At 41.4% G+C, this 25,557-nt stretch overlaps 2 protein-coding genes across 4 annotated transcripts in view; one reads left to right on the top strand and one right to left on the bottom strand.

The window, feature by feature from the left end:
- Window positions 1-8,633, bottom strand: part of atp11a (ATPase phospholipid transporting 11A) — a 42,969-nt gene extending 34,336 nt beyond the window's left edge. For all 3 annotated transcript variants that reach the window (XM_022766679.1, XM_022766680.1, XM_022766681.1), the window contains exons 1-2: window positions 8,551-8,633; window positions 8,250-8,417 (exon numbers count right to left, since the gene is read on the bottom strand). In XM_022766679.1, coding sequence (XP_022622400.1) covers window positions 8,250-8,294 — 45 coding nt within the window. In that variant the 5' untranslated portion in view covers window positions 8,295-8,417; window positions 8,551-8,633. The remainder of the gene's footprint in view (window positions 1-8,249; window positions 8,418-8,550) is intronic.
- A 2,120-nt stretch (window positions 8,634-10,753) lies between these two features.
- tubgcp3 (tubulin gamma complex associated protein 3) lies at window positions 10,754-25,067 on the top strand. Its single transcript, XM_022766685.1, has 23 exons — window positions 10,754-10,923; window positions 12,035-12,142; window positions 13,181-13,248; window positions 13,526-13,603; window positions 13,703-13,911; window positions 14,732-14,907; window positions 15,320-15,432; window positions 16,585-16,710; window positions 16,840-16,908; window positions 17,005-17,137; window positions 17,232-17,398; window positions 18,311-18,421; window positions 18,529-18,637; window positions 19,413-19,602; window positions 19,737-19,872; window positions 19,955-20,023; window positions 20,238-20,373; window positions 20,632-20,720; window positions 21,187-21,318; window positions 21,418-21,558; window positions 21,693-21,809; window positions 21,935-22,029; window positions 22,382-25,067. Exons 1-23 carry the CDS (start codon window positions 10,848-10,850, stop codon window positions 22,446-22,448), a joined length of 2,715 nt encoding a protein of 904 aa, XP_022622406.1. The 5' UTR covers window positions 10,754-10,847; the 3' UTR covers window positions 22,449-25,067.
- Window positions 25,068-25,557: the final 490 nt, after the last annotated feature.

Genomic DNA, 25,557 nt, shown 5'->3' with positions numbered 1-25,557 from the left:
TGCTGGTTTGATGCACAAATCCTGGCAGAGGTCCAGTCCACTGAGCATTACATCCACTCCACCACTCTCACCAGTGCTAGCCTCAACTACCTTTAAGATGTTGCTGTAGCCACCTTGTATTTACTGTACTCCACTTAAAACTTCAGATGAAATTTACAGCAACAAGTCCTCTCCCTCAAATATGCAGAAAACAAAAAACAGCACGAACCATGTCCGGCATTTACAAAACCACGGCCACCTCCTTTTAAAAGTAAGAGTCCTTTGCAAACAAAACAAACCCACCAAATGGCTATGTACAGTAAAGTGTTACGGCCTCTACTGGCTGAAGTGGCTTTAGTCTAGTCTAGTTTAGTCTCCATTCCCGAGTCTGTGCCCTCTGTGTCGACCTTTGTGCTGTAAATCTGATCCAAGCTGGCGGCACACAATGAAATAAAAGTACTGGTGGGTTGCAAATTTAGCGGTGGCCTCTTTTGTTTGTGGCAATTACACTCAAATATTAATGCACTGATTATTTATTCATGCTAAAATGCTACACATATCACCTTTAAACGATTAGGTGCTGTCACTTGGGCTCACCCTGAGTAATGCTGCACTCAGAGGAATTTATTTAATGTAACCAGAGTTCCATTATTTATATTGTTCTCCTGTGTAATACTTCTTCTACTTCGTCTGTGCGTAGTCCTCTGCTGTGTTCCTGCCACCAAATTCTCACAGAAATCTTTGAGAGCCACTTCCAAGCACAACTTTACAACTGTTCAGTACTGAGCAGCTTCTATTCTTGATATCTTCAGCTTTACATATCCATCATGTAAGTCAGAAGAACAACTTTTTGACCCAAATCATTTGATGCCAGAGCCTGAATTGAATGGGTGTAGTCCTGTCATCATCCAGTCATGTGCAAACCAAAGATGAATACATCTATAAAGCCTGTTTTGGCTCTAATGTGACAACATGCCATCTCAATTCTATTGGAGACATTTCAAAGTGCAGCGATGTGTAGGCTCAGTATTATATCACTCGGTGCAGCTCTGCTCTGGCAGACTGACAGGCAGAGTGGTTAGAGAGCATCACTGTTGTGGTGGCTGCCAAAGAGCATTGATAATGTTACAGTATAATCAATGTCGTTTCATGTGCACAAGTTGTTCAACTATGGAAAAAACTTTAGTGCTCAGCAGTTTCAACTTAATACTGAACCTTCACATGCAGCTTATTGCCATTTATCATCTGTGCTTCCAGGCAATGATAAAGATGTGTATTGAAGAGGCAACCGGACCTTTTATATGTTGTTGTACTACAGCTTGCTACAGAGCTTTGAGCTGCAAATGTGGCTTCACAAGTGCTTCCTTTGGGTGTCATTGAAAAGCTTTTAACTGTGCCTCTGCTGGAGCTCCATATTCCGTAATAAATCAGCCATTTGGGAAAGAAAACGCACTCAAATGTGAGTGTTATTCTCATAAAACAAAGCTAAGATGAATGTCAAAATTATGATCTCTTGACTACAAATCCTCAGTATTTTCTGTTCTGTCCTAATAGAAACTAAACTACTGTACGTAAAATCAGATGCCACAGAACTGACAAAATATGCCTGTGCACTGGCCAATATCAAAGCATGATGTATGTGCATACGACACAGTGTGGGGCCACTTTCACGGGTATAAGTCATCTCATCATTTCCATACTGCAGATTCAGAGTGAACACACACACACACTGACAAAGCAGAAGCAGTGAAAAGTCAGGAAAAAGGAGGCAAACAGCACTCAGACATGAAGGCATTCACTAAGGATCGTACTGTTCAACATAATGAAACAAAAGCCAATTAACTCCAAGAATAATACATTTATATATATTTACAGAAAAAGAATTGCCTTCCTTCAACTCCTACCATTGACATCTAAACTAAAACTTTAGAGCATGCTGATTCCTTGGAGAAGATATTTGAAGAACTGCTGACAACTCATACCGCACTAACAAAAGAAGATAATCATCTGCTTTATTATGGATAGATGTCCATTAAACCATCTATCTTAATGGGACTAATAGGAAGGAATTGAGCAGAAGTGATCAGTTTCTTGCAAGTAGGCAAAATTTAGCCTCACTTACAGTTAGAGGTAGTAGCCAATAATCCAAATAATCAATGGCTAATCTCAAGCAAACAAAGCAAAGAGGGGAAAAGGGGTGATGTTAAGGCTAAATGGAAGGGGTGGGGGTGCGGGGGTGTGAGGTCTGCAGAGTGCACCATCAGCATGTAGGAAGAGGGGGTGTTTGCTCTCACTTCACTTTTCTTCCTGCCGCTCTGACATAAGGACCGTGGGGAATGGTGTGTTCCAGCACTGAGTCGACCAGCTATCATTCCCTCAGACAGGGAGAACATTAAGGTGTACCTGCCCCCCTCAGCACTTTCAGGGCAACCTGGAGCAATGTTATTATGATGGCCCAAGTTCAAACAACATCTCTCTCTCTCTGCATCAGTCTCTCTTTGGATAGAGGCCTCTATGCACCATTAACCCGGGGCTATCCATCATCTGTCTCCTTGTTCAATGGGCTGTAATACACTGTCAATGTTACTGCTACAACACTGATACTGTCCCTTGATGGAGCTCGCACTCTTCAGCAGGTACTGTAGCGATGAGGAGATAAACAATTGTAAAAAGCAATGATACAGGAATTTTATACCCAGGTTATCAAATCATTTTTTTAAGTATGAGAAGAAGCAGCATCAGACATTTATGCTACAAACAATGTTTTTTATCATACATTTCTCTAAAAATGTCCCAAAACCCCAAATTTTCAAGTTATACTGATATGAAATAGAGAAAAACAGAAAATCTTTTCATTTGAGGAGCTGAAAACTGCAAATATTTGACATTTTTGCTTGAAAATTCATCTAATCGATAATCAAAATAGTTGCCCTCAGTTTTCTTCTGACCGAGTAATCAGTAATCAATTTACACAGAGCACAAACATCATATTTTTTTGTAATGTTTGCTATAGAGGTGATAGAATGACACATATTCCTATTTTCTTATGTGAAATCTACAGTTATCAACTTAGTATTTTAACGACCAATAACTTGATTGACTTATTTTTTTTCTGAACCTATAATAATATGATTCATATTGCTAAATGAGATTGAAAAGTGACAACAGACAATCCCAGGACTGAGAGGCTCAGCGAGAGACTGTAATTCCTTCAGGTAAAGAGGTTAACGCTGGTGTACTCTGAGGACTGTGGACAGTATGGAGGGGCAGGTGTTAAATGATTAGAATGAGGCTAAGATGGAAACCTGCTGTTGCTGTCACACACACATGGGTATGTTTCATTATACAGCTTCACAGCAATACAACTTTCTTTCAAAATAAAAGACTGCATCAGCGGCAGAAACAAAAGTCTTCAATCAGTATGAAAAACTATTAATTAATTCCTTTAATTAAGGAAAAAGCCCATCACAATAACTGAGAGCTATTCTAACACTAGTGACCAGTTTAATCTGTCTGTCATAACTGATTCATTCTGTCTTGTCCCATCACCCTCTCTACAGGGTCTAAACAGTCTTGGGACCTCCGTAGGGGCTTGGAGAAACTCCTGTACTTTCCTGCATTTTCAACATAAGTTAATATCAATAAGATTTATCTATTCCTTATTTGGCAAGGGTCCCCCTGGAATCATATCCAGCACCCCTGGGTGTCCCTGGACCCCTACAGTGAGCAGCGCGGCTGTGGAAGACTCCATAACAAGCTACATCAACGTCAGTCCACATTGTCAGCCAGTGTGCTTATGAATTATTGACAACCAGATAGCGCCAAGGAGTTCATGTGATCCGCTGCCCTCTGCGTCACCTGGCTACTACTCTATTCCACCTCCTCACTTACTACCCTGCATGAAGTAACAGTAACACACCACAGGCTACGACATGATCACCAGCCCCTTTTCACTCACCAAAACTATGCACCATTAGAAATGACAGCAGGTAGAATATAAGCAGTAGGGGATTAGTGATTGGCTTAGATTTCAAAGTATTGCTGCAAAGTGGATTAAGTGGGAGAAGCTATAGTGAACACCAGTAACCCTTTAATCCACTATGTGAAGGCAGGAAGCCAGAGAGAGAGAAAGAGGAGGCACTTCCTGTCCGGGAAACCAGATTAGTCAGAAGCAGAGGAATGCTGTCCGGCTGCTTTAACGCGCCTCTACACAGATAACACATCTTCACTTTCTTTCATTCACAGCTGCAAACTGGTGCTGCAGCTGTTGATTCTGCATAAAACCATTTATTCAAGATAGAAGAACATTTCAATAGAATTAATTTTAATAAAGAGATCAAAATGTCACTTTTTCAAACCATGCACAAAGGTTAAATTCAGTATAGGTACGTCCAGATTTACTGTGCACTTCTGCCCTGGCTGTCACTGATTTCTTGATACAGCCATCAAGGCCAAATTAATCAAATCATCACTGCAAATATAATGCAAACGTATTAGTTTTGCTTTATGTCAACTGGTCTTGTTTTACCCAAGTCCCAGTTTGTGCCTCTCATGTAGTAACATCACATTCAATGTTTGTATGACATGAACTAATTATAATTAATTTGTTAGGGTCTACGCTTTTTATATTTTCATATGAAAAGAGTGAGTTTTTAGTTTTTGTATGTCAAACAAAATGAGCAAGGAGATACGTCAGTTCTGACCTGGATAGGAAACAAGAGATGCAGCTTGGGAAACAGGTTAAAAATAATCAAGCAGTGGAGAGATGTTTTTCTTTCAGATGATTGGAAGTCTTTGATGATTCTGGAAATAACTTCAGAACAACAGTAAATGTTCTTAAATGACCTTCTTTTTCATAAAAATGGATGTTTAGTGCTGTGATGCAGGTGTGATGAAAGTACATGACAGGCACAAACTGACACTAATTTTACCCCTGACATTTTGTTAACACGCATGTGGGCAACCACCACGAAACCAGCACCCCCTAATTTCTGCCTCACTTCTTTTAAATCAGCCAGTATATATGTCTGCATAGTGAATTTGTCACCATCAAATAGGTATGCAATACTAAACCAGTAAAAGTTAAGATGTTCACTTAGTCCCTTCGTAAGTAATAAGAAAATAAAGAGCAAAATCTGGAGAGGAGAGGAGAAGTTAAAATCAAGTGGGAATAACAAAAAAATTAAAGAGAAAAGAAACTGTATCCAAAGGATTCGAGAAGCTAAATCTTCTAAAATGGAATAATTCTAAAAACCAAAATACAGTCGAGATGAAAAAACAAAAACACCAATTTCCTTTGACTGAACATATCAATAAGCACAATACAAAAAAGGGCAGCAACCGCCATAAATGGTACTTTTAAAATTGTCAGAGCCTGAGAGGAGAACGAGGGAAGGGAAGCAAGTCAGCAGAGTGAATACAGTACAAGTACACTAGGTCTCGGTGCCCCAACCCGTCACTGTGATTACATTTTGTTCTCATTCAGCCTGGACATGAGTGACAGCCACAAAGATTACAACTCTACATGTTACGCTTTAAAAGAGAGCTATAGGCTTATATAACATCTTCTGCCTTTTACTTGATCGGAGATGGCAGCAACTAGAGAGACTGTCTTTAAAGACCAAATAACCCTGCAACAGTACGACTGGTATCAAACATGACCTGAGCTAAACTTAATTAGAGTAACATCTTCAACATGGTTACAAGTAATTATGGCAATTAACCCCTCTCTGACAACACTGACAGCACCGTTTGTTTTACTGAGGTAAAATATTATTTTATCTTGATTGACTAATAGATCAATGGACTCAGTGTTTCAACTCCATAAAAGTCACTGTCTTTAATTACATATATGCAATGAAAATTAGCTTTTATTTTGGAAAAAAAGTAAGAATTAAATATTGTCTACATTATTTTTATTCAAATCAAAATTTTCTTGATGGTAAAGATGCTAATCTAGATATTAAACTCAAGATTAGATCTACGCAATATAACTGCAGTGTGTGTCTGACACAGGTTTATTAGACATAAATGAACTTTCAGAGCTTCAGGTATTTTCACACAGTCAGCTTGATTCAATTCTGTTAATTGTTCAGTTATTATGCAACTACTTTGATATTTATCGGGCCATAAAATCTGTTTGTGTTTGAATCACACCCGTTATCTGTTCTTGAGTTTACAAATCTCAACATGCCCAAAGCTTCATGACTCTCTGCCCACGCAGCGGACTGGTTCCTAGATAATAGCTGCTACTAAAAAAAAAAGCATTAGAAAGCTTCTACGGTACGAGAAACAGTTAATGTTATTATCTTGGAAATTAGGGATGTGCTGGTTGAAAATCAAACAAAATTATTTAATTATTCTTCTTTAATGACAATCCCTTCCTTTTAGCACTGTCTAGTTTCTTATTACATAGACATGGATGTAATAAAGGGTGCGCTGCACATAGGAACATGTAAAATTGTAATGAAAACTGACGGACAGTGATGCTGTTTTAATTGACCTCCTCTGTCACATGCTTAGATGTGGGAAGCATATTTCCTTTCCTTAACGGTGACTAGAAATCACTGACATTTCACATGATCATGCGAGTTTTTTTAGAGCGCAGCAAATTGATATATTAGGCTTTTAAATAAAGTCTGAATTAATGATTAGTTTCATTTTACAGACATGGTCAGAAGGAGAATCCTTCATCATACCACACAGCTCAGAAAAAAAGCCCGGTACTGACAAACAGATAAATGTTCCGAGCCCTAATCTCAAGTATTCAGCAGTCTCTTTGCATCCGGGTTTCTGCAACGGCAATACAATCAATTTAACCCTAACCCATTTGTCTAAAGCAGTTATCCAGATCAATTACAGCAGCAGACCTCATCAGCATCCCACATCCTACCAGTCACAGCCTTGTCTCTGCACGCTCCTTACTTTAAGGCTCCATTTCACCCTCCACACAGCAGGGATTTTATTTAATCAGCCATTTGCAACAGTTGGGAGGCCATGTCTAAGCCTCCACTGAGCATGGAGCCTGGGTATAAACCTCACTATCTCTCATGTGAGCAGGGCTTGCTCTGTCTGGATTATTGTCAAACACATTACTGTGGAGACTAATGCAACCCACAGCCATATAGGCCGGCTGCTCCACTGCTGCCCATCGATTTGACTAGCAGGGAGAAAACAACTGGATTACATAATTCATGTGACTGACTGTTCCATTTGTAATCATGTTCAACTGGAGGAGGCAGCATAATAAATGAGAGCGAGCGGCACAGGAGATGTACATTGGAAATGAATCAGCTAAGCATTTCTACATGGGATAAAAACATCCATCAAATCATCTTATCTGATGCAAAACATGTAAGAACTGGAAACCAGGAAGTGCATTGATTTCACCTTTTTTGTGACACTCATGACGATCTTTCACCAAAGAAAAAGAAAAGATTCCATTGCAAGATTATGATTTGTCAACATTTTAAGATGAATGATCATTTCTGTCTGCATACATCTCTTCGCATGTTCTGTCATGAATGCATATAGCCTCCAGAACACTGCATTCCACCTGGTAATAACATTAACTGACTCCGCCTTTCACTTATTAAAGTTCCAATGCAGTTTGTTGACTGAAGGTGAAGGCTGGTGTGTTAGATCCGTATGAGCTACAACACAAATAATATCTTCGATGCCAAATAATAATTTATGCGTGCAAAATCTCATTCAAAAATACATCCTTAGCCATCAACAAATACAGAACTTCTCTCAAGACCATGTCCCAGTATCTAAGTCACTACTTAATTCAACAAATCCTTCACCAAACAGCACTTGCATTAAGAAAATTACTTTTTAAATAGTTTCACAACCCATCAGTGTTAAGACTGAAAATGAACAAATGAATGATGGGCAATTCACTAAAAAGTAGAAATATGGAAAATATATTTATATATTTGGACACGGTTTTGAGTCTTTTACTGATTTATTGCAACTTCAAACTGTGTAAGGAAACAGTACAATTAACTTCCTATAAAAAAAAAAAGAGTCACGGTTTACTTCCCCAATCGTTTTCCTGTGAGTTTCTTTTCACTCCCTTTTGTGAGTGAAACTTAATCCGGATGAGTAGCCGCTTCGGCGGAATTTTAAACCAGCAGTGATAAAAGCTCCACTCGTTTTCTGTTTATTGTCGAAAACTGTAAAGCGCTTTGGTTGGCAGGGTACAAGCAGCCGGTGTAAGCAAAATAAAGCGAGCACTTGAGAGGACACGAGAGACTGTAACAACTTACATATCTGCTGATGAGGGTCCGAAGAGTGCTGAAATCCATCCCCATCCTGTCTTCCTCTCCGGACTCCTCTTCTTACTGAGTCGTTTTATCTGACGGTTACTTCACTGTAGGCGCTAGCTTCTTTTTAAATCTCCTCCTCTGTCCATGACTTTCTGTCTTCTCGTCTTCCTGGATTAAAAAAGGGTTTGGTCCGACAATGCTGCTCCAGAGAAATGTAAACAATGTACTCACCTATAAGAGACTTTACAACAGGCTTTTATAGTAAGAAGGAGGAGTGGTTTTCTGTCTGTGCGGCTCTTACCACAGTTTTAGGACAGTTCCTGCAGGTACAGACAAGTGCGCGGCTCCTCCTCAACACTGGGATGAAACTAATTTCTAGTCTCTCCGCCTCTCTCGAGCTCCCTCTCTCCCCTTGCGCGTGTACCAGTAAGCTTCTTCTCTCGCGCCGCGGCCAAAGGAGCTTTACTTTCAACAAAGCTACGTCACGGGGAGCCAGGTGGTGGTGACTGGAGGTGAACGCATGCGCACTGTGGTGCTCTTCTGGATTGTAATTGATTGTATGCTTCAGTTAATTAGGAGAGTGATTTGTTCGTTTGGATGGGGGGCTGTGTACCAAAGACAAATTACCAAAGACAAATGAACAGTAACTTTAATGAAACTGAACAACTGCAATAAGTCGACAGTGCATAAAGTTTCTATTACATATTTATGTGTGTGTGTGTGTGTGTGTGTGTGTGTGTGTGTGTGTGTGTGTGTGTGTGTGTGTATGTGTGTGTGTGTGTGTGTGTGTGTGTGTGTGCCAACCACACGCCAACCTACCTGCGAGGTAAGAGGTTCAGAAAACATTATCTTTCACCATGGTCAGGATGCAGGATGAAAGAATGGCCATGAAAGGGTTTATTCTCAAATAACCTAATTATCTTAAACATGGAAGGGAAAACACTCAAGGGCTACTGGTTCAGAAACTACCGCCCCAATGTGAAGGTGAAAGAAAGTGAATGAGTGGAGTGACACCCTTAAATAATCTTCTAGTGCCCAGGTGAAGATTGAAGAAAGGAAGAGGAAAATGAAATAAAATAGGGATCTATACTACACTACTGACAGTACCAACCAACATTTTTAATTTCTGACAGAATTTGTCAGAAACACATGACAAACTTATTTGACATTATACATCATTATCTGCTACTATTTTAAAAAGAAATGCAAACTAAAAAGTAATACAACCATCCACTTTTTCCTTAGAACAGCAAATTAGTTGAGTTTAAATAATTTTGTTCATCTAGTAGATATTATATAATTTTTCGCAGCAAAAACTTAACGTAATGAATATATATTGAATATTAAGTGATCAATATCTACAAATTAAGGGTTAGGGGAGGTCAGATTATGGGTCAGAACCACGATCCGTGGTCCTATGTTTCCGGAGGGAAATGTTTTCATTCATTTGTCCAACGTCTGTTTCCTGGAGACGCTTTTCGGCGGGTTCTGTTGAAACACAAGAGTCAAAGTCACTACAATAACAATCAACATATCCGGTTGTAGTCTTCACAATAAAAGCCTGACTGAAGCGAGGTGAACATTTTTTCTTTAAAATAGTATTTCAAGTAATGCACTGAAAAAGAATTTAAATTTAAAGTTTTTATCTTGGACTTTCACCATGTACAATACATCATGTAATAATAGTCATTCAGGTCTCTTTGTTTTTAAACCAGTTACATCTTTTTTTAATTGACATATTCTTTGTATCGTGCTTTTTGGAATAATTTTAACATTTGTATATATTTTAAGTTTGTTATACTTTTACTTAGGCACTATTGCATTATAGCTGGGTACATTATTATTTACTTTTTCAGCCCTGCTAAGGAACCACACCAAGGCTGAATTCAGACCAGAGGTGCTGTTAAGGCCAGAATAGACCAAATATGTGATAAACATGGAACAGTTCTTTGAACAGGTATATATGTTTCTGTTCACCCCCATTAAAATGACATAATGAAGTTGAACTGAACTGATGTTTTGCAGTAGGTCCATGTGAGGAAAAACCAAGGTAAATATTCAGGGATGTAGAATAGTCATTTTTGCATACCTTTTGTGGGACAAATCAATAGTATTGCCATCAAAAGTATAAAGCTGGTTCTGAGAGGCATTAAAGTCCAATTCCTGAGTAGTATATTTTTCCCTTTTCCAACCTTATTTGAACTACACTATTAATGGGCTACATAGTAAAATCAACTTTTTAAATGAGTTTTTTTCTGAAATAATGTATCTTTTACCGTTAATTTAAATTCCTTGCACTTTACTATTAATTAACTTATATTTAGTTAGTCTTATGTGGGAGTGCTTCATTTTATCCTGATATTTTATCCCCATTCATTCAACCTTCCTGATTCTCATGCCAAAAGAGTGAGAAATTCGATGCTTTTACTTTGAAGGAAACATGGCGTCAGCTGCGGTGATATTCTTCCTGCTTCGTGGTAGCTTGACTCAACTTGTCAAAATGGCGTTGCTTGTAGTGGGAGACTGGAGCTAGTTCATATTATTCAGTGGCATTTATTCCTTTACTGGACAACACACGAATCGTAAGCCACAGATAGTATGGCGACCCTGGATCAGAAATCACCTAACGTGCTTCTCCAGAGCCTCTGCTGCAGAATCACGGGGAAAAGCGAAGGTACATCAGTTAACGTTAGCCTGCTCCGCGCTAGTCCAGATACGTGCACTACTCTTGTATGAAGCTAACCTTATTCAAAAATTCGGCACTTTGTCGTTGCTCTTCACAGTGCTAATAATACATATTTTACCTATAAGGTAAATATGTAGACTTGGTCTTTATCGTCTACTGACAAATTCGGCGTATAATTCCCACACAACACAGTTATAAATGTATTAATAATTAAAGTTTTTACACTCCTGGCGCTAGCTTAAACTGATATGTTTTGCGAGGGGATGCTGTAGAAAACGGCTGAAGTTTTACTGAAATTAGCGCTGCTTGGTCTGTTGAACTTATGCCGAACTGAAGAGAGCATATTTTCAATTTCTAAACGACCTTGCTATGAACTAGCACACATCAGACTGATTGAAAAAATAGAGCATATGTTTGTTTTCACTTAGCTGTGTTGGAATACGGCACGTAAGCGGGGCTAGGTCCGCGTAGCTGTCAGCCAAAGGGTTTGGCTACGAGCACATCCCGCTTAACAGCTTCCTGGTACTCCCAGCTGTTACTGTAACACAATATTAGCTTTGGTTTGATCAGCAGGTTAGCTGTTCACTCCGGCTATCTATAAGCTTGCTAGCCAGCTAGCGCGCACACTGACTAATACACTGTTTGCATGGTTATCGGATGCACTTGTGTCCTGTTAGCTGCAGGCCCCTGCTGGATGCAGGCATCTCAGAGGAAGGTTAGCATGTCTGATCAGAGATAGCGGCGAAAATATCAGTAAAATCTTGTGTTTTTCACTCACTTTGACGTGATTGCAGCTTTAACTCCATCATCAGACAACAAAGCCTTAGAGCTTGGCAGTGTTGACAGGAATAGAAGCTGTAATTTTGTAATCCTAAACCAGAGTGTTAGCCAAACTTATTTCCTCCACCATTCATAACCACTCTTCAAAGCAATAGTCCATTCACATCAGTAACGTAGTAAGTTTAAAGATTTATACTGTGCATTTCCAACTGTTTGAAATGGGAAAAATGTGGACTAACAGCAGAAAAACTCATAACTGATGATTATTTCTACAGGACTGCTATGAACTTTAGTCATTAATAGTTATTTATTTCTCCAGCTGAAGTTGCCCACCAGTTCCAGTATGCAGTGCGAGTCATTGGCAGTAACTACGCCCCCACAATCGAACGGGATGAGTTCCTGGTGTCAGAGAAGATCAAGAAGGAATGTGAGTGACATTTAGACAAACACAATCAATCTGTTGGTCACTGAACTGCTGTAACAGAGACGAGGAACTCATTATCCATCATTAACCTACAATAAATTACTCTGTTTTGCCTTTGTGGTATTCTACTATATCAAAACTAAATCTGTGCGCCTCTGCTGCTGCCAAGTGGTTTTGTGGTGTCCTCCCTTGGTTACCTTTTATGTTGGAGCCAATCCACAAAAAAGTCAAAAATCTTTATTGCACCATAATAGCAAACCTCAGTGGACTTTCATAGTAGCCAAGGTGGCACCATTAGTAGGAAAACATTGATCCAAGATAAAACAAAAATAGCTCAGCACTTACTGTACAGAGGACGTTATATTTATCCCAGGTTTTAAGGTGGACATTTAAAGTGTTTTTTAAGACCACAGAGATGCAGTAAAAATGATAATCCAGGGGAAAGGGACACCTGCTGATTGGATTTAGATATTGATTCCTGATGTGACTTAATCAGATTTAGTCAAGTTGAACTTAAATCATATGAAAGAATGTAATCCAGTAACACCTACAAAAACAGCCATCGAAATACCCTTTGTTATGCAACTCTTGCTCCCAACTGTGATGTGTCATACCAGAGCTGGTAGTTAGATGTTAATACAGATGATAAGTTTGGTTTTTGTTCTGTTAACAGTTAGTTTTCTGTCATGCAGCAACACGTAGACCTGATATTGTTCAGGTCTGAAAAGCTTTTAAAATGTGTCATTTTGATGAAGGTCTCTTAAATCTTTTTTTATTCACAGTGTAATGACAGGTTTCCCTGTGCTGCAGAACAGAGCTAGATGTGCAGTCAGGATCCTGTTGGCTGTTCATGTTCCTCAGCAACTTTTGTTGTGCTCTGCAGTTTAAAATATATTTCATCATCCATGTTCATTTTCCTAATAGGCTGTGTGTTGGTTATAAATCAGCCAGTGACAAACCTGCAGGGTTAGGTAGAGTTAGTGCTGTAGGAGACTTTGAGTCAAACATCCCAGCTGACGGTGTGTCTTGATGCTGTTGCAGTGCTGAAGCAGAGGAGAGAAGCAGACGCTGCTCTGTTCTCTGAGCTGCACAGAAAACTTCAGACACAGGTTAGTATTTGTGTTTTGTTTTTGTTTTGTTTTTTTGTTCTCATGAACACAGAAAACCTTTCTGAAGCATCATGGGAAAATTCCCCCGCTTAACTCCAGGAATCTGATCAAAGTGTCTCATTTAAATCAGTATAGACTATGACTCTCACGTGTTCAATTTATCATTTTATTTTTACATGAATGATAAATGACATTATTTATTGATGGAGGATATTTTTATGTTGTGCACCCAGCACATTATGATGATTTTTAGCTAATGGGATGTTGTGTTTGTCAGGCTGTTCTGAAGCATCGCTGGTCTGTTCTCTACCTGCTGCTCAGCCTATCTGAAGACCCTCGGAAACCATCCAGCAGGGTGAGGGACACTCACACTCACACTCACACTCATAAAAGTATGAGGGTCTGATACTGACCTGAGACCCTCACCTCCTCACTGTCTCCCTGTCCTTCCCAGGTTGGCAACTATGGGGCTCTGTTTGCCCAGGCCCTCCCCAGGGACGCCCACTCCACCCCGTTCTACTGCACCCGGCCTCAGAGCCTGGCCCTGGGCTACGGGGAGAGAAGCGGCGGGCTGTCGGCCAGTGTGGGGACCAGCGGCATCTCCAGTCTGGGGGTGTACACGCTGAATGGACCCACGCCGACGCCACAGTCACTGCTGGCAGGGTGCGCATTTATCTCTGTACTTCCTCCACACACAACCACACTGGTCGAAGAAAGAGTTTTATCTTCTATCAACATTGCTGCTCTGCAGTCAGTTTTATTGCATACACTTTATTCAGCTCCAGATGCACTTAAACAAACTGTGAACCTGAAACCAACATAATGCTTTAAATGATACCTATACCCGCTCTATATACATATAGAGGTGGTCAAAATAATGTCTGTATTGTTTTTTTTTTTATGACAAAACAGCCCTATAGTCATTATAAAATATGAAGTCATTACACCTTCATCCCTGAATCACACCTTTCAGCTGTGTTTAATCAGAGTCACCTGAAAGGCTGTGGAGAGAACGGGGTTACTTACTTATCTGATGCTCTTCTTGTAAGCATCAATTATCACCAACAAATGAACCTTCCTCTCAGCCTGACCTCGTTTAAATCTCTCTTATGAGGCATCAGAAGGCCATTTAATTCCATTTATCCTCGTTAATAATGCAGGAGGCCTACAGTTACATAATGGCCATTGAGCTGTCTGAGCTTACCTTTTAATCGTGAAAGGGCAACTCCTGCCTCCAAACTTAGAACAAAGAAGGTCTCAGGGCTTTGAATTGTAATTTTACACTATAGAAACTACAGTATCTGTGCTTTAATTATGCAAAGACGGGCTTTGTTGTTCTGAGTGTATCATCCAGCATGCGGGTTATGTGGGCCAAGGTGTTGGTTTTGTTTGTTGAAGTCACCTTTTAATATAAAGAGGTTATGCCACACCCTTAAAGATATTAAATGGTGCCTCTTTTTGTGTGTGTGTTTGTGTGTTTTAGTCAGCCCCCTCAGTCTGCAGGCGGCGGTCAGCCTCTGGGCTCTCGACTGGCCTGGGCTCTTCCTGTGAGCTCCTCCCCTTCCTCCGCTCTGGCCCCGCCCAGTGCCCGGCTGCCCCTCGGACCTCCAGCTCTGTCTACCAGAGTGGTCCGTCCTCGCCGAGACGGCGACACAGGTGGTGAGTGGCATGTGTGAACCCGGAATGACGTTAATGCCTGTAAGCAGCGCCGGTTACAGGCTGACCAGAACATCGTTAATGTGTTTTAATTGTCTGGAGGGTCGTTCAGGTCGGAAAGGGTCCATCATGTTAACACAGATACTATTCTTAAAGATTTTTTTTGTCTTACCTGTTAGCTAGAAATCATGTCCCTAAACAATATCCATCATCGTTCATTTCATAGTTTCAAGAAAGTGTTATTTTGGTTGTTTCATTTTGTTCTTATTCAAATTTTTCCGCAAATCTTATTTTATTAAGAAATTCAAATTGTATTACAACCCAAACTTTCACTGTGACTTGAAAGTTTTTATTCCAAGCTGAGAGCACATAATGTATTTTTTAATGTTCGTCCTCTCGTCCTCTGCTGGTGTAGGGGAGGTGAGCGAGGCGGCGCTGGTGCGAGACATCCTCTATGTCTTCCAGGGAATCGATGGCAAGTTCATCAAGATGAGCGCCCAGGAGAACTGCTACAAAATAGACAGCAAGGTACCTGAACCTGCGTCCAGTCTTGTAAAGCTTTTAATGGACTAATCAGTTCAGCGGATCGCACACATTATCCAGAGTAACCTAAGAGTACAGTTCAGGTCATCATCATCATCATCCCAGAACAACTGCTACAATACAGACAGGGTGAACGGAGGGAAACGTGTGGCTGCTGCAGGAAGCATTAGACTGATTTCCCGAAGCTTCACACGTGAATGATGCTACAAGCTAACGCTGTCTGACTCAGATCTGTTGTACTGTTAAACTGTGACTGCCACATTAATACTAGTTGTTCACTGTCTGACTTTCTGATTAAGCGTCCTCATATATTCAGAGCAGATGATACGAAATCAAGACTGTTGTTGTTGATTGGACTTTAAAAGAAAGATTCAACAGATCAATATGGAGCTCTTTGGCTCTGAGCCGCATCGACCTCCCTCTGCTCTCTTTTCGCTCCTCTCTCCTGTCAATTTTCTTTTACTCCCCTCTCTCATATCATCGATAGGAAGGCCTGAGACGTAACCTGTCCCATATTCTCTCAGTGGTGCTAAACATAGACTTGTGGTCAAGCCGGGAGCCACTGAGACCAGAGATAAATGACTCAAGGATGGAGATACTTTGGACTCTTCTTCTCCCACTTAACCTCTCTGTAAAGAGGTTTTGTTAAACAGATGAAAATTTAATGCATCATTAAATGTGAACTCTTGCCCAGCTGGAAAACATATCCCTTTCTGTGAGGAGGCCATGCCAGTTCTAGTTATAATTTATTTTGTGAATTATGATAATCTCCAGGACGTAACTCCATCAGGGCTTTTGTACCAATGATTATGTTACCAGAACAACAACGGCACAAGCTGCACAGCAGATCAACATCTTTGCTGCAGTATGTCCATGCAGGATGTTCCTCATTGCTCCTTTTTCAATTGAATAATTATAATCAGTGTCATAACTCTAAAGTACTGTCACTCATCATAAATATCATACAAATATTATACTCAGAATGGGCCAATATTAACAGACTCAGATCAGGATCAGGGCTGTCATTATCCTGTTGTTGACACATAAGATAATCATGTGCATACGGGTCATTGCAATTCATACAAGTGCAGTGCCTTGTGTTGTGTACGTGTTGTGATGTGTGCTGTGCCTCACCAGGTGGTGCTGTGCAAGTCCCTGAGGGACACCAGCAGCAGACTGGCCGAGCTGGGCTGGCTCCACAACAAAGTCAGGAAGTACACCGACGCCAGGAGCCTCGACCGCGCCTTCGGGCTGGTTGGACAGGTGTGTCTGCGCTCGCCATGTGTTTTAATTATCCTCGCTGGATATGCTCTTTATTTATTTATTTATTTTAAGCTCATCCTCCACTAACTCATATCTTTCCATCTATGTCTGTCCCCTCTGCGTCCTCAGAGCTTCTGTGCCTCGCTCCACCAGGAGCTGAAGGAGTACTACAGGCTGCTGTCTGTCCTCCACTCCCAGGTACTCACAGAGACGGATGATGTTCAGAAGCTCATCTAATAGAAAAGATGGTGGATAATGAAATGGCTGAAATTGACCTGTGTGTGTGTGTTGTAGTTGCAGGTAGAGGACGACCATGGCGTGACCGTGTGCACAGAGAGCAGCCTGACTCTCAGGAGGCTGCTGGTTTGGATGTACGACCCCAAAGTCCGGCTCAAAACGTTAGCCGCCCTTGTCGACTTCTGCCAAGGTAGGTTGGATGCGTTGGATGGCGGTGGGTTTAACACATGATGTGAATAGGAATAGGAGTGCGTGTTTTAATGTGTTTGTGTGGTTGTGTTCAGGTCGAAAGGGGGGCGAGCTGGCCTCAGCTGTCCACGCTTATGGGAAAACAGGAGACCCACAGATGAGAGCGCTGGTTCAACACATCCTCAGCCTGGTGTCGCACCCCATCCTCAACTTCCTCTACAGGTGGATCTATGACGGAGAGCTGGAAGACACCTACCACGAGGTACACACCTCCTTCTCATCTTTGCAGTGCATGTGTGTTTTTGAAAAATCTCCAGACTAAAAACTGTGGTTATAATCATCCTAAATGTAGCGCAGTGTGGGTGAAGCTCCTGGGTTTTTGTAGAGAAGCCATCAGGAATTTACTGCTCGGTTCTGGAAATTGTTCTGTTTAACTCCTCTGACGTTTGACCCCAGTGAGAGAGAAGATAAGTGAGAGGAGGAGGAGGAGAGAGAGAAATAAAGAGAGAGAGGTGAGGCAGGACAGCTTCTCAAATGAGAACTGATGAGAGGAGTGTAATGGAGAACCTGGTGATGGATGTTTCTCCTTTACTTCTCCCCACTCACTCTTTCCTTTTCTCTCTCACTCAGTATTTATGTGTCCAGCATTTACCATTAGTTATCACTGGACTCTGCTCTTAAGTGCTGTGTTTAAGAAAACAGACAAAGTTATTGCACCTTTCAGGAGGGAAATGACCAAGTAAATCACACCTGCACAGTCTGTAAAACAGATGCAATAAACAGCACCTCTACATATGGTCAGGATGATATATGATTATGTGCAAAATTACAGGGTGTTGTCTAAAGTGAAGCTTCCAAGCGAATTACAAACATTACATGCGCCACATTGTTTTCTTCCTCGACTCTTATTCCAGCTAAAAGGCTGTAGGAAAGTGTTCTACAATAAATAAATCTGTAATTAATTAAAGTGTGACATATGTGTGTCTACACCTGATCTGTTGTACATCACACTGACCCCAGCTGGAAAAAAACCTTCCACTGTTTATTGAACTGTGTGTCATTGTGTGTGTGTGTGTGTGTGTGTGTGTGTGTGTGTGTGTGTGTGTGTGTGTGTGTGTGTGTGTGTGTGTGTGTGTGTGTGTGTGTGTGTGTGTGTGTGTGTGTGTGTGTGTAGTTCTTTGTAGCATCAGATCCCAACGTGAAGACCGATCGTCTGTGGCATGATAAGTACTCCCTCAGGAAGTCTATGATCCCCTCCTTCATCACCATGGACCAGGCCCGCAAGGTATACCCACACACACACACACAGACTATCACACAGAGTTATTGGCTATACACATCTAGGTAAGCCAGAGTTTCACCCTCAGCTCACTCTCATCTCGCCCTCTCCAGGTTCTGCTGATCGGTAAATCCATTAACTTCCTGCATCAGGTGTGTCACGACAGAACGCCGCCGGGCAAAATCACATCAGCATCCAAGTCTGCAGACACGCCTAAAGATGGTAAGAGTCTCAGCTGCTGTTTGGCAACACTTAACGTCTGGACTTGCTTTCTGGGAATCATTCAGATTTAAAGAGTTTTTTGCAACACTTCATAATGGGACATTATCTGTAGAAAATATCAGCTTAAGTTCATATGACATCAAGGTGAAGCAATAACACACAAAATGCTAATGTTGAAACTGGAATGGTATTTCTGGCTTTATTTCCACTCTTTATTGTTGTGTTTGCTTTTTCCACTGTTATTATTGAATCAAGCCTAATGATATTGACCAATAAGAAGCCCCTGTTTTTATTTCGTCCTCGTCGTATTGATATTGTTACATGGACAGTCAGAGATCGATGCTCTTACCGTTGGCCGGCCTTGTCCTCCTCTCCTTCTGACGGTGAAGTGGAAAGAAGTATACTTAGCCATAATCTATTGATTCGGTCTGTAGGACTTCATCGGACCAGTCTGATGTGCAGCTTTTACTGTATCTGTTGAAGGACATCACGCTCACTTCTTGGTTGGAACAGGGGGAGGATGTTTGTGTGGTTGACCCAGAGTCCGGTCAAACGTTTACCACATTCTTACCTTGACTTACAGTTTCTCCATTTTTTTGATCACCCATGCTTAACTAAGAAATACATACATTTTGTTGTCTAGTTTTTGAACTAATAAAAAAGGGGGAAACAGACAAATACATCCTTGCATAGCAGTTAATGTAATAATGGATAAAAACCCCCTGTAAAAGCCAGTAATCACAACCGTCCATCTCTTGTCTCCACGCTCTCGTAGCTGCAGAGCTGCTGTCAGACCTGGAGGGGGCCTTTCAGGAGAAGATTGATGCTGCCTATTTCGACACCAGCAAATACCTGCTGGACGTTCTCAACTGCAACTACCTGCTGCTGGAACACCTGCAGGCCATGAGGAGATACCTGCTGCTGGGCCAGGGAGACTTCATCAGGCACCTCATGGACCTGCTCAAGTTAGCAACAATATACTATAGCTTCAGTACTACTGCTACTTTGTGCATGTAAAGTGTAGATGTAGCATCAGAATGCAGGTCAGAACATCAGCCTGCGAGTCTCATTTTACCATATCCTAATTATTTTGTCCCAGACCAGAGTTGGTGCGTCCTGCCACCACTTTGTACCAACACAACCTGACTGGGATCTTAGAAACGGCTGTCAGAGCCACCAACGCCCAGTTTGACAACGCAGAGATCCTCAAGAGGCTTGATGTTCGCCTGCTGGAGGTAATGGGTGTATGTGTGTTTGTTTGTTTGTGTGTGTGGGAGGGCGCTGTCCTTACCTTACCGTGTCATTTATTGGCTCCAGGTGTCTCCTGGTGACACAGGCTGGGACGTTTTCAGTCTGGACTACCATGTTGATGGACCCATTGCTACGGTAACACACACACACACACTCCTCTCATACACTCTCATACAGTTCCACATTGCAACATATTGCAACATATTGCGCATATTCTTATCTCTGCAGAACTGCTGTGTGTATGTGGAAATCGTCAGTGTTCATGTATTGCGATTGAGTGCTATCTGTGTGTGTGTGTGTGTGTGTGTGTGTTTGTTTGTGTGTGCGCGCGTGTGCGTGCGCGCCTCAGGTGTTCACGAGGGAATGTATGGGCCACTACCTGCGTGTGTTCAATTTCCTGTGGAGGGCCAAGAGGATGGAGTACACACTGACTGACATCTGGAAGGGACAGATGTGTAATGCCAAGCTGCTCAAAACCATGCCTGGTACACAAACCCTGCATTATCCTATTTTTGGTCTCCATGCACTTTGTCATATACATATGCTGTAATAATCTGTCCTAACATACAGTAAATGGCAGGTTAAGATCAGGTGTGCTCCCCCTAAAATAATACAATTTAAATCAGGCATTAACACTTGTTAAATAGATTTTTATGGATGTTCAGATGTTGTTGTTTTGTTTTTTTGAATGAGTCTGCAGCTTGTAGAGATGTCACCCTGGCGTTGTGCTTCTCTCCCTCCAGAGCTGTCCGGCGTGCTGCACCAGTGTCACATCCTGGCCTCTGAGATGGTCCACTTCATCCACCAGATGCAGTACTACATCACCTTCGAGGTCAGACCATTAAGCAGCGCTGCAACCATCGTAAAGGCCATATAGCCGTCCGTGAAAAGCAGCAATTACAGCAGGAGGTGATCGGCTGTGTCTGTTAAATGCAACACAGCGAGATTCAGATTTACAGCATCCTTTTGAAGTCGGTTAGAAGGTTGCTGGTTCAAGTCCAGACCGATTGCCAAACAACTGAGTGCATGAGCTGCTGACACTGTACTCAAAGTCAGACCAATGATGTTGTCAGGCTGAAAATCAATGAGTGAAAGTAATGTAAAGATTTGTCTGCTCAGACATTGATAAAATAAGTGTAAGAATAATAATAAGAAAAACATATTGACTGCGGTCAGGGAGGCGCCACCATTACTTCAAATGTGGACGACACTGACCGTATGATATCTGATTTTTGTTTAATGTCATTCCCAGTCACTTTTGGTAAGGTGTGTGTGTGTGTCTTTGTGTGTGTGCTCAGGTGTTGGAGTGCTCCTGGGACGAGCTGTGGAACAAAGTGCAGCAGGCTCAGGACCTCGACCACATCATCGCCGCCCATGACGTCTTCCTGGACACCATCATCTCCAGATGCCTGCTGGACAATAACAGCAGGGTAACACACAAACACACACACACAATAATCTAATGGAAGAAAGAAGATTACGTTCGTGATTTTTTTACCCTTGTTTTCCTTCCTTGAATTCTCTTTCAGTCTCTTTTGAACCAGCTGAGGGCCATATTTGATCAGATCATAGAGTTTCAGAGTGCCCAGGACTCCCTCTACCGCTCTGCATTGGAGGAGCTCACCCTCAGACTGCAGTATGAGGAGAAGAAGCAGCAGAGAGAAGAGGAGGTGAGAAACGGAGGAGGAATTGAGGTTTCTGGGCCACTGATGAGCTACAGTAAAGAGAGAAAAAGAGTGGGAACATAATAGCACTGAAAGGTGTGATATTTTTACCCAACCCGTGTCTTCTCCTGCTGATTCAGGGTCAGTGGGGAGTGACGGCCGAACAAGAAGCAGAGGAGAAGAAGAGGATTCAGGAGTTCCAGGAAACCATACCAAAGATGCGCTCCCAGCTGCGCATTCTCACCCACTTCTACCAGGTACCAGCCCGAGCCACCTCCAGGAGCAGCTGTCAGGCAGTTGCATTTGATGCACGTGTAAGTGCAACCAGCTGTCATAATATCTTCTCCTTTTCTTTTGTTTCTGTCCCTTCCCCTTCTCTCAGAGCATCGTCCAGCAGTTCCTGGTGCTGCTCATGACCAGTCCAGATGAGAGTCTGCGTTTCCTCAGCTTCAGACTGGACTTCAATGAACACTACAGGTACATGGCACAAAAAATCCTGAACAGCTTTTCCACTTGCCCAAATCTAACACGTCATGATGAACATAAGTGCATGTGAGTTTAGTTTGGGGCTTCAGCATCACACGTTCAAACAGTTTCTGATTTGAACAAATTTCCAGAGGAAGGACGAGTCAGGACTACACTGTGACTTCATGACCTTGATTAGGAATTCAGTTGTTTACTCTGTGTCTCTCACTGTTCTTGCACTTTCAAGAGCCGGTCCATCAGCTGTTAACCACATTTCTTATTGTTAATACATTGTAAATGTCAGTGTGAAATTCTGTAGGAAAGCAGTCTTTGAGAGCTTACACAATTATTATGCCCTGCACAGGGCCAGAGAGCCGAGGCTGCGAGCTTCACTAGGCGCCACCAGAGGGCGACGACCGTCAAATATCTGACATGAAGACAATGGCATTGACGAGCAACACTTCCAGTCATTGGAGCGTGGGGTATGACATCACAGAGATGGGCCGACCAGCATACTTTTAAGCGCTTCATTGTCGAGATGATGTCATGCCTTGGAGGAGCGATCCAGCGGTGTTCTGAATATTCTGGCAACGGCGGCGGCGGTCACCAAGTGATGACATCACAGCAGAGGGCTCCAGTGAAGTCAGCTGAGTGCGATCAGAAACGAATAAAGTCCAGTAAATCAAACTTGTAAGAGGTCGTTGTGGCGACGCAGAGTAAACACCCTAAAAACAGACGCTCGGCGGGAATTCTGCAAAATGTCGAGTCAATTTGTGAAAAACTGTCCGGCTGAGTGTGGCGGAAACAAAAAGCTGCTGTCAGACAGACTGAGCTCCCCGACTCACACAGGGCCACCTTTCATGGCATGCCTTATTAATGAGGAGAAACAAAACCGTCTCTCTCAGCGTGGTTGCCAAATCTAGTCCCAACACACATAATGTATGTACATAGAGTTTATGCAAAAATGTATGTATGTGTGTATATATGCACTTGTCTGTTCACGTCAACACCCGCGGCTTTGCATCCTCTCACTAGGGTTCGACGGATATGCGTCCGATATTGATATCTTTTTCAATTTTGTATTTGTAGCAGTTATTAAAATGATTAATTGGGATCATTTATTACTGCAATTATTCCACAGGAGACAGTGTTTCTGCTGGAGTTTTCTCCTCAAAGCATGAGGCACTGACACTGTGTGGACAGGCAGGAACCTTCAGCATATTGAATATTTAATATTTATGGTCAATATTGGCACACCGCTATATCAGTCTAACCCTAGCTCTCCACTCTCCTCCTTAAAATCCAGGGTTTTTATTACGTCAGGTCAGCTGTGCACTCATAAACATACACAACACACACGAAGACAGACCTGGCTCATGCAGACAAAAAGCTCCTTTGTTTACACCCTGTATTAATACCTGTGTTTTTTTTTGTTTTTTTTTTTAACCAGATAGTTTTGTGTTTATCATTAAATTTATAAGACATAGGAAACAAAGTATCTGGCGTCTGACCAGCGACCGATATGAAGAATGTTATTAAGGGTTTACTATGTATTTAAGTGTTCTGCCTCCATTTCCCTGCTTAGTGTACAGTGTGTGCTTTTATGTCTGTGTGAGAGATGGATCATGTCAAAAGAAAACAATCCTCGCAACAACCACAACAACCTCACTTCTTGTCACCGCATAAACAATACGAACCATAGATGTTGGAATATTTCAGTTCCTTTAAATATTGTAAATATTTCTAAATCAGAAAGAGTTTAATGGTTATAAATGTTAACTCGGACAGTTTATTTTCGGAAACGAGTCTAGTCCCACATTATAGATAAGAAAAACAAGAGTGTTTGTTAGTGTTATAGAGTGAGGTTGGCTTCATGTGCATATGAGATGAAGACACTGACAGTATTATACCAGAGCATAGTTGCTGTTGATCAGCCTCCAAATTGTAGTTTAGTTAAACTGGAATCACTCGCTCATTTTGTAAGTTAAAGACCATCAAAACCCTTTGGATTTGATCATATTTTTTTAAAATGTTAAACAGATGAGGAGAAGCAGTCGTTATGGTAGTTGCAGTTCTTCAACCACAGGCTGAAAAATTAAATCAGACCCAAACCCAAAAATATGTGTCCAAGCTTTCATCAGCTTTTACGCCTATTAAACAAATCCACACTTACAATCAACCCTTGTTATGACCCAAAACTGAAGAGTGAGGTGAAAATTCTACCTTTGCTTCTGCTCAAAAATCTTTATTGCTGTGGTAGGACACGACCATTTGCTGGATTTCCTTTTGTAGTTCATATTCAAATGCTTTTCGCTGTAGAAAATGGCAAAACTTGTTTGTTGAGATTGAAAAGCCAAGTAGCATTTTAATCAAGGTATACAATCATTTCCATATGAACAGCTGTGAGCGCTGATCTCACCTTGTAGGAGCTCTGATCCTGGGTCAGGGAGCAGATGTTTCTAAAAGTAAAAAAAAAAAACTGCATATGCATTTTAAAGGATATGGTTAACTTACTAACAAACTTGCATCAAAATGTAATTTAAGACTTTTGTATGCCTCCTCGCAATGTTTCAATCTGTCCCTACACTTAACTATACGATAATTCAGAAGTAGTTACTAAACTTTTGTTAGTTTGTTTGAGTTATAAGTTGAGTTTGGCGTTTCATGGGGAAATGTTTACTCCTGCAGATTAATAACTTCAACTATATTTCAGGTTTTGGGGAAATCTTTTCACACTGCAGCATATACACAGATGTCCTCCAACATCAGGCCTGGACTCACTCTGTGTGTGTGTGTGTGTGTGTGTGTGTGTGTTGTGCAGAGAAGCGTCTGATCTGTATTTTTATCATTAGTGGAACAAATCGGTGCTGCATATGGTCACTAGACCAGTTAACTGCTTTCTGACAATGACTTTCCTTCATACACATAATTCTGAGTGAAGCAAAACACCACTTTAACACCAAACTGAACCGGGGTCAGCACTCCTGCACTGTCCGTCTGTCCTCTGCATTGTATAGCACATAATGTATAGAATATAGGGAAACAAACCATCCCGCTTCTTCTTTAATAAAGTTTTTTTGTTTTGTTTTTTTAAATGAATGTGTCTTCTTGTTTGTGTTTGACTTTTTACTTGAAGCAGTATCGGTGGTTCTGTGCAGCTTTGCCTCTGGGTTGATTTGAATTTGCTTTGACTTACTTCCACCCTCAGGCAATAAGTAAAAGATGATAAAAAAAAAAGAAAAGATAAAGATTATTTCAAGGTAATCTCTCCAGAAGAATCTCTAATGAATGTTAGTAGTTGGACACTTATTTTACTATAGATCCTCTTTCCCTTATCTGACTTGGAAAAGATTTTCTCAAAACCTATTAATACTTAAGTAATTACTAAATTAATTGTTTGAATATCCAGGCCTCCAATCCATAGAGAGGGTCTAGCCCCCATTTCCCATAATGCAATCACTAGCCTCTTTTGAGTAGACATCCCCTGCTTTGTAAACACATAAATCAATATCAATAGGCCTTAAAAGATCAAATTAAAGT

The sequence above is a fragment of the Seriola dumerili genome, unplaced genomic scaffold (assembly GCF_002260705.1).
Source record: "Seriola dumerili isolate Sdu_G_001 unplaced genomic scaffold, Sdu_1.0 BDQW01000998.1, whole genome shotgun sequence".
NCBI lineage: Eukaryota > Metazoa > Chordata > Actinopteri > Carangiformes > Carangidae > Seriola > Seriola dumerili.
Note: the sequence above shows the minus strand (reverse complement) of the source record. Positions and strands in the feature narration are given on the sequence as shown.